This window comes from Rhamphochromis longiceps, linkage group LG7 (assembly GCF_057381845.1).
Source record: "Rhamphochromis longiceps isolate RC_006_pf linkage group LG7, R_longiceps_female_GT1.1, whole genome shotgun sequence".
NCBI lineage: Eukaryota > Metazoa > Chordata > Actinopteri > Cichliformes > Cichlidae > Rhamphochromis > Rhamphochromis longiceps.
In genome coordinates, this window is record NC_140563.1 from 59,307,503 (window position 1) to 59,320,553 (window position 13,051).

The 13,051-nt window shown below is 39.9% G+C and overlaps 1 protein-coding gene across 4 annotated transcripts in view; it reads right to left on the reverse strand.

The window, feature by feature from the left end:
• The window catches only part of pam (peptidylglycine alpha-amidating monooxygenase), a 56,140-nt gene that overhangs the window by 10,054 nt on the left and 33,035 nt on the right, over positions 1 to 13,051 (reverse strand). For all 4 annotated transcript variants that reach the window (XM_085414579.1, XM_085414577.1, XM_085414580.1 and 1 more), the window contains exons 10-22: positions 12,878 to 12,958; positions 12,712 to 12,788; positions 9,547 to 9,650; positions 8,243 to 8,436; positions 7,973 to 8,029; positions 6,423 to 6,552; positions 5,720 to 5,836; positions 5,519 to 5,591; positions 5,081 to 5,291; positions 4,501 to 4,704; positions 3,959 to 4,074; positions 802 to 898; positions 524 to 574 (exon numbers count right to left, since the gene is read on the reverse strand). In XM_085414579.1, coding sequence (XP_085270705.1) covers positions 524 to 574; positions 802 to 898; positions 3,959 to 4,074; positions 4,501 to 4,704; positions 5,081 to 5,291; positions 5,519 to 5,591; positions 5,720 to 5,836; positions 6,423 to 6,552; positions 7,973 to 8,029; positions 8,243 to 8,436; positions 9,547 to 9,650; positions 12,712 to 12,788; positions 12,878 to 12,958 — 1,512 coding nt within the window. The remainder of the gene's footprint in view (positions 1 to 523; positions 575 to 801; positions 899 to 3,958; positions 4,075 to 4,500; positions 4,705 to 5,080; positions 5,292 to 5,518; positions 5,592 to 5,719; positions 5,837 to 6,422; positions 6,553 to 7,972; positions 8,030 to 8,242; positions 8,437 to 9,546; positions 9,651 to 12,711; positions 12,789 to 12,877; positions 12,959 to 13,051) is intronic.

Sequence of the window (13,051 nt, forward strand, 5' to 3'; positions counted from 1 at the left end):
ATGGATTGGTTCGTATATAGTGCTTTTCTACTCTGAGCTCCACTCAAAGAGAGAGCAACCTGGGGTTAATATCTTGCCAAAGGATATTTGGCATGCAGACTGGAGCAGACTAGGATTGAACCACCAACCTTCAGGTTAGTCGGTGACCTGCTCAACCACCTGAGCTTACAGCCACCCCCCTTAAGTGCCATCTATACACTATGATTGTGATATGTGAGCGAGTGATATGATTCACTCGTTGCACATTGCTTGCATTGGTTGCTAGTACACATTCCAGTTTCCTATGCCAAAAGTGTCAGTCAACATTTTCCTTTGATCTCATTAGGTCGCAATTTAAGTGGTTGCCTCAAAGTTAGGAAACTTTTAATTTGAAACCTTTTTCTTTTCAAATCACTATTTATTCCATCAGGCATCACTAGAAGTCACATCTTAAATGTCTGTGACTCACTGTTATGAATAGCTGCCTGCCCCTTATGGATTCAAAGATTATGTACCTGCTGCCTCCAGGTATCCAATTACTGACCTTCAAGTTCTTGAACTTCAATTCCAGCTTTCTTGACAGAATGATGCAACTCTTGAAAATAAAAGGCAATAATTAAAACAAAAAAAATAATTGATGTATACAACCTAGTACTACTGTTCATCTGCAAAGCCAACAAAGAAGCAACCATAATTCAAGTCTTATAAGTCCAAAATAAATTAATCAATCAAAATTGGACTTAATACCCAAACATACTGTATGATAGATTTTGCTAGAACAATTAAAAGTTGGCAGCATTATTTTGATGAAGATAAACTTACTCTCTGTTGTAAACTTGTAGACGGATTTGCTGCTGGCATCCCCAACAAAAACACTGCCATCCCTAGTTTCAGCTATATCGTGAGGCATTTTGAACTCCTGCAATTGAAAGAGAAATACAAGTCACTTAAATTCTAGACAACATAATGACCCACCATTAAACTTCTTAGTAGTTTAAGGTGGGTCACATTATTGTGTGGTCCACACAGTAATGTGTGAACCACACACATTACTGTGTGGTTCAGAATGTACGCAATACTTTGGACAACTGCAAACAGATTTAGCTAAAATTTTGTTAACACTGGGATGACGGAAACTCAAGAGTTTTCTATTGCAGGAAAAGCATTAACTTAAACTCTTATCATGGTAATAGAAGCTGAACTGAATCTGCTCATTTCCAGGTTTTCTTCAACAAACTGACTCTTGTTCACTCTTTCAATGATATTGTGGCCCGGGGCATTGTTGGAGGCAGAGTGGTTCAAGGTTAGGTGTGTTCACGGGGATGTTCACTGTAGTATCCTACAGTGCCATTGCTTATTAAATTTAAGGGCAAAATGCATAGAGTGAAAGCTGCAGTTGGTTCGCACTTATTGCATTTCCTGATTCCGGGAACTGGCCCGGGTTTAATAACCTGTTGGGCCATTATGTGACAATGCGACCATGACAGTGTAGTGTCTGCACTGTCCTGGTCCTAGGTCATTTGACCCAGTGTTTTAAGTTTTCTTGTGTTTTGATTTTGTATTGTTATTTATGTTTAGCTCCACTTTATTACTCTTGAGTTTATTCTGTAGTGTCTACGTGGTTTTGTTTAGCTTTTTGATTATAGATTGCCTCTTTTGTCTTTGCCCTTTATGTCTCTCTCTGTGTGTCAGTCTTTGTATATTTTGTCTGAGTTCTTGTGTCTGGTTTCCCTTCCCTTCTCATGTTTCATTCTATCGTCCCCCTGCTTGTGATGTTTATCAATGTTTCCCCAGTCTGTCATGTTTCTCTCGTCTCCTCTCACACTCCCTCGTGCTCTTTCGTGTTCCTTTGCTTCCTCTCGTCTGCCTCTCCTTCACTCCCGTGTCATGTTCCTCAGTTTCCTGTTTTGTCATGCAGGCCTTATGTCAAGAGATTTTTGTTTTTATATAATTTGATCAGCTTCATGAAATGTGTTTTTCTGTTTTTTAAGCAATCTACATGTCTATGTGACTTTTCACCTAATAACTTTGTGATGAACTTATTCAGCTACTAAAACCACTTCCCGTTTTTAGAGAACAGATGTAGAAAAGGGAAATAACCCGAAGCTATAATCTTAAGTGTGCATGTGCTGATTCTGTTGATTCTGAGTGACGTTATTTTTACACACACACACACACACACACACACACACACACACACACACACACACACACACAGATATAAGACCTATAAATAAAGAATGCAGGCAGTGGCCAGCCGCAGATCTCAGAAGTGACTGCCCACGCGTGTAAAGACGAGTGCAGTCTTTGTGTTTTCTAACTCAGGTGTTTTAGCTGAAGAATTACAGGGTGATTTAAAGAAATCCCCTGTCACCTTACATTTTCATGTTTGGTGTGTCTAGTTTTACTTGCCCTGTGGTGTCATGTTAATTCTTGTCAGCTGTGTCCCCCGTGTGTTCTCACTTTTCTCATTAGCCTTCTGTGTATTTACAGTGGCTTGCAAAAGTATTCGGCCCCCTTGAACTTTTCCACATTTTGTCACATTACAGCCACAAACGCGAATAAATTTTAATGGAATTCCACATGAAAGACCAACACAAAGTGGTGTACATGTGAGAAGTGGAACGAAAATCATACATGATTCCAAACATTTTTTACACATAAATAACTGCAAAGTGGGGTGTGCGTAATTATTCCGAAACCAACTCCGGGGAAGAGTAGGATGATTCACCCCACGGAAGATTTCCACTAGAGCAGGCTTGTGACGACACCCTACACCTGAGCTTTTGACCAAGGGATTGAAATTGATGGTAACTTTGTGCGCCCTGAAGCCATGTAGACACATGCTTTGTATTAAATAATTTATCGAGTAAGTCGTGACACTCGCATATGGGTAATAACAAAACTTGGGGGCGAATAATGGCCTGATTTTATTGGCCAGGCATCCAGGTGAATTTGTGCCGGTGGTGTGCATCCTGCCTGGAGCGTCAGATAGTTAAAAATCCCGCCATTCCAAAACCCCCTTTGCTCTCGTTACTATTGATGGAGGTCATGTTCAAGTGCACTTGCATGGACCTCATTGGGCCATTTCACTGGAGTGCATGCGGCTTTGTATTAGTTCTGATGGATTATGCAACACGATGTCCTGAGGCCGTGCAGTTGCTCTTTCAGGTAATCTCCTGAGTTGGTATCCCGAAAGAGATCTTGACTGAACAGGGCACACAGGGCACATGTCTTGCACACTAAAGGAGCTGTAGGAATTACTGGGCATTAAATCTGTTTGGACCAGTGCCTACCACCTTCAGACTGACAGGTTGGTGGAGCGGCTGAATAAAATTTTAAAGTTGGACTTGATTAAGGAAAACTGGGAGGAAGGTCCAAGCCCAGCGAAAAATAAGAAATTCAATACGTCCTGGACCTGAGAGCAAAGCTACACAATCTGGGGAGGTTATGATGGGAGAATTTGCTCCATGTCTAGGAATTTCAGCAGCGCCTGTACAACCTAAGGGCTAACGTTTTCACCAGGAGATAAAGTGCTTGTGTTACTCTCATCTTCTAGCTTGAAATTACTCACCAATTGGCTACATGAAGGGTCCTTCCTTCATGTCACACAGCGACATGGAAAATATGTTTCACTCCTTTTTGCAGCGGCCTTCTTGATGTCAGATCTGTAGCATGATGTCTTGATAGCTCAAAATGCACTAAAATATTTTTAGACAATGTTCCCTAATCACTTTGACCATTCACCATAATTGCCTTCCAGCAACTGCCTACACTTCCCACAAAAACATAAATCAAGTTGAAGGAATACTTGGGAGAGAAGAACCAGAGGCACAGGTACAAGGGGACATAGAAATAGAAGTACTTCCACAGAGATCTTAAAATAGCAGACGCAGGCAGGCTTTTGATTTCAATAGACCTGTTATTAGAACATTTTGGGGGGGAAAGAACCTTTGATTGTATTAAAAAGTGTTTTTACCTTTTTGTTAGGGCTAAAGGTGTCCAAAATATCCTTGGTTGAATAATCTATAACAAAACCTCTAATTGGAACTGGACGAGATAGCGATTCCCCATTTACTGCAAAAATCAAGCCATCTTCACATAGAAGAAAGACACACACACACACACACACACACACACACACACAAATTGTTAAGCATGTATACATGTAAAGCAGGAAGAGAGTTGTTGAGTAATAAAATAAATAAAAAGAACTCTTAAAATGAATGCATCTTGGATATTAGTTCCGAGTACGCATAAAGCTTGTAAACACCGGATCTACATGTTTTTGCTAGAGGATGTCATTGTGACCTAACACAACAAAGGATGAACATTGATTAACATTAAAAAAAAAATAATAATATTGAGGACACCACTTAGACTGAAAAGTAAAAAAAAAAACTGCAGAAGGTATGCACAAAAATATATTTTACAATAGCTTATTGCAGTAAGCAGCAAGAAAACAAGCTTAAGAGGAAACAATACGACTACTGACTTCTACTGAGTATTCAGTAAACTTACCCCCAGTAGGGCTGTAGGAGATAGCAAACACTTCCCCTCCAAATTCATCTTTTTTAATTTCCTTGACAAACTCTCCAGTTTCTGCTATAAAGCACTGGATGCGTCCATTCTCTCTATCTGCCACACAAATTTCCTTTTTATCAGGAAGTAACACCAGGCTGTGGGGAATATGAAAAGGTATTCGCCTTCTCCTGTCTGATGAGCCTATAGTCCAAAAAATAAGACAAGGTTAAAATAATGTAAATTGTGTCTGGAGACACTATGGTAGCAGTAATCTCTTAACCTTCTGGATCTATTTATGTTAGTTTCATAAATCAAGAAACAGCAATGTTTGCAAATACAGCTTTGCATTTGAAATTGATACATGTATACTCCACAGCTAACACAAGTATAACTAATTAAAATCTCCACAAAAACTTGTGTGGCAGAATAATAAAGAAATTATATTTTATGAGATGTCACCTTAGTGTCTAATACTTCTTACTACTTGTATGGTTTAAGCATTGTAGCAAATAGGCTAATATCCAAGCTTTGCAGAGTGTGTGTGTGTGTGTGTGTGTGTGTGTGGCTGGTGAGATACCTGCACCCCACTCAGACAGGTATTTGCCATCAGCAGAGAACTTAATTATCCTGGCATTACAGTAACCATCAGAGACAAAGATGTTCCCACTTTCAGTGTCAACTGCCACATCAGTGGGCTGGCAGAAATGGTTGTTGTCACTCCCTGGTATAAAGGCCTCTCCTAATGCCATCAAGGTTTTGTCTTTGCCATCACTGCTAACTTTTAACACCTGATGAGTATACAAAGTGAAGCATCTTAAACTTTCCCTTTTGCATTTGTGGTCATTTAAACTAAGTTAATTGATACAACATCCGCTTTAAATACGTAATCCTCAAACCTTATTCTTATAGGTAATATACAATTTCAAAATGTCTCCATCTTTTAATTTATTGGCAAATATGAAGTGCAATCTATACACACTCATTGAGAATGCACCTTACAAAAACAGCAGCTTACCTGATGAAGAGCCACATCAGTCACCCAGTAATTATTCTCTTTGTCTGCTGTTATTCCATGAGGCAAAAAAAACCTGCAACATCAGAGAAATGCTTCATTATAAGACAATTATGACTGTGTTTGAGATGCCTGGTTGTCGGCACTCTAATTCACACACAAAAAAACAATAACAAAAAAACACAAAAGCTCTGTATCACTTACATGTTTCTGCCAGAAGCCTTCAAGATACTGCCCTTGGATGGATCCACAACTAAAATGGCAGACTGCTGAATTGGTCCTAGGGACCTCTGCTGGTATCTTGCCTGATTGTTAAAAGAGCTGGAAAACAAAAAACAAACAAAGAAAAAAAAACATGAATGTCTTTTTGCATTTTTATAAAAACAATGTGTGGTGATTTTTCTAGACGTCAAATGCAACAAAAAGTATTTTTGTTTAATAAGTAAATTGTCATCCACATCACATTATACAAAAAAGTGATTAGAGCTGACTTCTATTATGCACTTTTTTTGTGTTATCTCATACTTATCCTTTCATCCTACAATCTACTGGTAAAAATCACTTTTTCAGCTTCCTTTCCTCCTATTCTTCATTTCTTAGACATGACTGGTAACTGGCATCCTATTAGACTAAAAAAGGTTGCGGTCTGAGGAGACACTAAATGCTTTTCTTAACTATAATAGTAATTTTTTGAACCATCAAGACTAAAACTTATTTGGATTTTTTTGTTATACAATTAATAAAAATTTAATCGCTAATACGAGATCTGTGTTCTTTGCCAGTAAGGTGAAGGCATTACATTAGACTGAGAGTACACAACAATACTGAGAGGGTTTTTTTGGTGTTCTTTTGGTTGAAAAAGCTGTTTAAGAGAAGAATGGTTATAACTTAAGTAAAATAAACTTACTCTGCTCCCCAGTGGTGGTCACCTCTGTGAAAAATGACCAAGTTAGAATCTGAGTCAAGAGCAAGTCCTGACACCTGTCCTAGCTGAAGTGAACTCTGTGGCCAAGCTGAAACTTGCTCAAAATGGTAGTCTATAACAAACACACAAACACACACACACACACACACACACACGTTAAGGTATGCTCAACACAGTGTCAAAAGGTGGTACCTGGTATCTGATGATAATAAATAAATGTACACAGTGTGGTAAAGTGCACATACAATATATCAATAACAAAACTAGTGCACTGTATTTGCAGACTGGATACAAATCAGTGATTATTCTGGGCTATGACACTCAAGAATTAAATTGGGATTTATGTTTCAACCGTCAATGATAATTAAGAGCTTTGTGTAATCATAGAAAGAAAAGCGCACATGTTTGCATTACCAAATTAGCTGCATCAGATTCCCAGTATCTAGTTGGTATGACTTGTTTCATTCATGCTTCAGAATCATTTTCAGTTGCAGTTATTTATGATTCAGTGGTACTACCCTAGTAGCCAACAACTTGTAAAACATCAGCTGACATCTGGTTGAATTCAGGTGTGTAAATCTACAAAGAGCAGCAGGTCAGCTGATCACAGCCTGTACACTAAGAAAATCCACTGGAGCTCTCAATAAAAATTATTCTGAGTTGTGATTTTTTTTCCCCCATAATGAGCCATTACAACTGATTTCAGGATTCCCCCACCTAAATCCTACTTTAACCCCTGACTGTACTTGTTTTCGTGTTTAATGGCAAAGTCACCCTCTACAACAGCGGTCCCCAACCTTTTTTGCGCCATGGACCAGTTTATGCCCGACAATATTTTCACGGACCGGCCTTTAAGGTGTCGCGGATAAATACAACAAAATAAAACTAGTACCGATACCGAAAAAAAGAAGATTTATTCATAACACACGTGAAAAGACCCAGGAAAACCGAGTTAACGAAGAAAAAAAAAACCCCGATAACAAAATAATGCTAAAAACCAATAAAAACACTGAAAACCATACATTTCACACCCGAGTCTTACTCTTGCGGCCCGGTACCAAATGACTCACGGACCGGTACCAGTCTGTGGCCCGGGGGTTGGCGACCGCTGCTCTACAATGTAGGCAACAGAAAAAAGATACATGCATATTTACATACTTCAAATTTATGTAAGTGACTGTGCATTGGGCTTGTAATGCTTTTTTCAAGGTGTAAGAAACGTACACTTGCCTGAATGCAGACTGCACTGGAACTAGTGCCTACACTACAATTTAAACATCATTACATTGTTATTACATTGTTATCCTTAGCTTAAATTCAATTCAAATTTTTTAATTCAATTTTATTTATATAGCTACAAATCACAACAATAGTTGCCTCAAGGTGCTTTATATAGTAAGGTAAAGACCCTACAATAATACAAAAAGCTTCATATTCTTATAGTATTTGTGTGTGTGTGTGTGAGTGTGTGTGTGTGGAGAGAGCGAGAGAGCAAGACAAAGAGAGAGAGAGTGCAAAGTGTTAGAACTTACCCTGATCCACAGTTTCTAGTTTATTTGTATCCAGCACAACTGCGTAGTCACGATCATCTTTATGAGAGAAAAAAACCAAAATATGGTAACTAAATATGGTAGTTATATAATTAATTTTAAAAAGACAATGGGCCACAGATGGAAAGAATTGCGAAAAATGACTAAAAATCTTAAATTAGCATAGATTTTATTCTACAAAAAACAACAAATGCTAAGTTAACAATTTGGATTAGAGATGGTTAGTATGAACAATATTTGATGTCGCTGTACCTGTGGATTGTCCCAGATGCATCACAGAATTCATATGGCTTGGACTGACATTAATGGGTACATTTGCCTCAGGGGGAATATGTTGGAACAGCTCTTCAGAACCCATCTCCATGCAGTTCATGTAAGGGATAGCATGTCTGCTTTCCATGTAATACATTATATAGAAGTTGCACATTTCATCATCAGAAGTACCGCTGTATTAAAAAAAGATAGATACCTGGTATTGATTTCTCGCCTAGTTAGTATATGCAAATAATGTTTGTGTAAATAGTTTTATGTTGTAAGTGTAACATTAAGACCTTGTCTACAAACTTCTCAACATAGAGTACTATATTTCAGCAGCTATCCCTCTATAAATTAGCAATAATCACTGACAATTGAGGACTAGCATATTTATTTTAAATGACTAACTGTCACAGTTGGACACAATTTATTAATATCAACTACCAGCACAAGAAATACAAGATCCTTATCGGGGTCACAGGCCGGCACGAGCCTATCCCAGCTAACATTGCGCAAAAGGCAGGACAGTACAGGGCACTTAGAACTAGCCTTTTTTAATCATCTTACAATTTGTAAATGTCAGATGAAATCAAAACTAAAATGTGAAAGAAATAAGATGGTTGCATCTTAAGAGCTTTAGTCCATGTTAAGAAATTAGCATTACTGGGCCTTCATTCATTTCAATAAGGCAAGTGCAATTACTGGGCAATCGTGGCTCAAGAGTTGGGAGTTCGCCTTGTAATCAGAAGGCTGCCGGTTCGAGCCCCGGCTCGGACAGTCTCGGTCGTTGTGTCCTTGGGCAAGACACTTCACCCATTGCCTACTGGTGGTGGTCAGAGGGCCCGGTGGCGCCAGTGTCCGGCAGCCTCGCCTCTGTCAGTGCGCCCCAGGGTGGCTGTTGGCTACAATGTAGCTTGCCATCACCAGTGTGTGAATGTGTGTGTGTGGATGACTGGTTATGTAAAGCGCTTTGGGGTCCTTAGGGACTAGTAAAGCGCTATATAAATACAGGCCATTTACCATTTTACCATATACTAGCTGGCCTTACGGGCCAGGCACATACAAAAAACCCACATTCTAGATACATTCTTATGTGGAAAGGCAGGGCAGACTTTGGTACGAGACATTTTTTTAAATTAAGATCAATACAATTTTAGCACAGTGCTTTTTTAAATCTTAATGCTTGGAAGCTTAATGCTTGGTTTCTTTATGCCTTCAGTGCATACCATATTGAGAAAAACAGTAAATGGATATAAGTCTAATACTTTTTCACTAAGGTTACATTAGGTTGAAGAACTCACCCAATGTAAGTTTTTGAGGTTTTACCCTCACCAGTGAACACACATCTGGCAGCAAGGGTATCACCATATTTCACAGTCACCTGCTTGTTAGCAGGATAGAAAGCCTAAAGAGAAAAAAATCAGTCAGTGGTGAGCAAAGAGAAAACTAAACTGTACTTGAAAAGAAACAGACAACGTGGGCAAGAAAGAGAGAAAGCATTAAAGAGAAAGAAAGAGAAGACCTGCTTTTACATTAGGTTTCTTGCAGTTTTTGTACCTAGGACAATTTTTTAGTTGTTTGTTAAGGTATTTAAAATTGCTGTATACATTATTCAGGCCTAAAAAGGCACCTACTTACAGTGCCTAGACGCTAGAGTTGTGTCTTGACGTAACAGATTAATCTCTTCATCAAATCAAATCAAATCAAATCACTTTTATTGTCACATCACATGTGCAGGCACACTGGCACAGCACATGCGAGTGAAATTCTTGTGTGCGAGCCCCACAAGCAACAGAGATGTGCAAACACAACAACACAAACGAGCAAAATACAAGAATGGCCAACCTGAAACTAATAAATATATGTACAATATATAATAGTGTATGCATTTCTGGATGTGTATACTAAATATTTTCCTACGTGTGCGTGTGTGTGTGTGTGTGTGTGTGTGTGTGTGTGTGTGTGTATAAAGATTTTTACAAATTAAATAGTAAAAAAAATAATAATAAAATAATAATAATAATAATAATAAAATATATAAAATATACAGAGTTGAATATGTGCAAAACAAGTGGCATTTATATACAGTGTGTGTTGAAGTTCCAGTAGTGAAGCTGAGGTGTCTATGACGTGTTCAGCAGTCTGATGGCCTGATGGAAAAAGCTGTCTCTCAGTCTGCTGGTACGGGACCGGATGCTGCAGAACCTCCTTCCTGATGGAAGCAGTCTGAACAGTTTATGGCTGGGGTGACTGGAGTCCTTGATGATCCTCCCCACTTTCCTCAGGCACCGCTTCCTGTAGATGTCTTGGAGGGAGGGAAGCTCACCTCCAATTATCCGTTCAGAGCACCGCACTACTCGCTGGAGAGCTTTGCAGTTGTAGGCGGTGCTGTTGCCATACCAGGTGGTGATGCATCCAGTGAGGATGCTCTCAATGGCACAGTGATAGAAGGTCCTGAGGATGCGGGGGCTCATAGCTTCTGTTAATGAGTGAACATTTTGTCCTTAATCTTAATGTGTTAGAAGCAGGAAAAATGGCTGAGCTTAAGGATTTGAAAGATTTTGACTAGGGCCAAACTGTGATGCGCACATGATTGGATCAGAGCAGCTCCAAAACTGCAGTTCTTGTGGTGTATTCTGCAGTGGTCAGTATCTATCAGAAGTGGTCCAAGGAAAGATAACTGGTGGACCTGTCATGGTCCGGGTGAGTACGGGGTTTTTCCACTCCGCTGGGCTCCACCTTCAGGCAGAGACTCCAATCAGCTTCCACACCTGGTTCCAATCAAGTCACCAGCATATAAGACCAGCATTCACAACAGACCTCTGCTAGATCTTCTGCTAACTCACGTTAGTGCTAGGCCACCAAGCCCTTGTGAGAGCCCTTAACTACTGCTTTTCTCCTCACCGTGTTTTCTTTGTCATAGGACCCACCTGGCAGTCGCACTTCCCAAGCTAAACTACTCACATCTCCGCCTGGACGCTGGTTCTGTCATCTGGTTGCTTCCTTTCCATCATCGGACTACACCTGCCTGCCTCCCTGCCAAGTCCCTCACTCCAAGTATATTCTGGATCCTCTCTGGACACTCCTCACCCGGAACCCCTTGGACACCCCCTCATCACATGACACTTTAACCTGCAACGCATAAGCCCTAACCACCATAGTCTACTCCTTCAGCTGTGATTCACTAGACTGCCACTGACTACTTGTCTCCTCTCATTATAGTGACTGCGTACCTCCATCCAAGCCGGTGCCCCTTTTTCCATTCCCAGGATCCATCGGTGAAATCTAGCACCTAGTCATAGCACTCAGAGTTTCATGTTCATAGTTTGGCCCCTCAGTTCATAGCATTCATAGTTTCCTGCTTTGTAAGTTCACTAGGCACTGTAAATAAAGCACTGTGTTCACACCTGTTTTGCCTCCCTCTGTGTCTGCATTTGAGTCCACACCCACAGCCTGGCCCTCTCGGCCCCAACAGGACCAGCAACAAGGTCATGGGCAGCCAAATGTGTCACTCCATGTACATCACTGATGCACATAGGGAGCAAAGACTGGCCTGTGTGAATTGATCCAACAGATGAGCGAATGTGGCTGAAACTGCCAAAAAAAGTGTGGTTCTGATAGAAATGTATCAGAATACACAGTGCAGACCAGTCAGGGTTCCCATGCTGAACCCTGTGCACCTCTAAAGCACAAACAATGGGCATTGTAAAGCATAAGAACTATAACACAGAGCAATGGAAAAAAGGTGGCCTAGTCTGGTGAATCATGTTTTCTTTTACAGTACATTATGTGGATGGCTTGATTTTCCGGTAATAGACATTCACACCAATGCTCTGTGGGAGATCTTTTTGTAGGGATCTAGCAATGCTCATACTGTTCCTTCTTGTACAAAGGAACACATACCAGTTATAATTGGGTAAGGAACTTGTACTCCCCAGCTCTCCTAAAGTAATTGCCTTTCTCCTTCATGCTCTTGAGAATAAGCTGAGAAACACAGCAAACCTTTGCAAATGGCACATATGAACGGGCCATCCTAGAGGAACTGGACTATCTATCCAACATTTTTTAAAGTCTAAGTATCACCTGGATATAAAGTATATATACAGTCAGGAAAGATGAGGATGGAAAAAATGTCAGGGCCCTCAACCTGGAAAACCATTGCCGTTTTGGGGCTTGTCTCATTCTTGACCCTCTTTTGTGTACCTGTTGTTCTTTTCACCAACATCAAGCAGCTGAAATTGATTAACAACCTTTCTAATATTTAACTGCCCGGATCAGTATCCCAGAAGTTTAATTGACTTGATACTATACTTTAAAAGTGTTCCTTCAATTTATTTAATGTATTTGATCCCCAAGCCAACCATGATTTAGAAACATATTTTTGAGCAGTATATAAAGAAATGAGAGTTTGCTCAAGCACAGTACTGTGTGGTTCCCAAAAATGGGCCTTTGATTTGATGACCTACCTGTGGTAGCTGAGGGGATTGTCTCCCAATCAGGGTCCACTTCCCATCTCGGATTCTGTAGCCACTGACCACTTTACCTGTGAAAAACAGACTAATTCATACTAACACTTATACTGATAAAAAAAAAATGATCTGAAAAAGTTAGAAAATTATTTGTTTTTCTCACCAAGGCGGTGTGTGTGGGTCCTGAAGGCAAATGGGTAGATTGGATATGAAGTATAATCGCATGCGACATCTGCATCTGTAACTAACACAGGAAAGCAAAGCAAGTCAGGACAGGCATCACTTTTCTTCTGACTTATCCATTCATGCATTCTATCAAGCATTTGTGAACAGACTG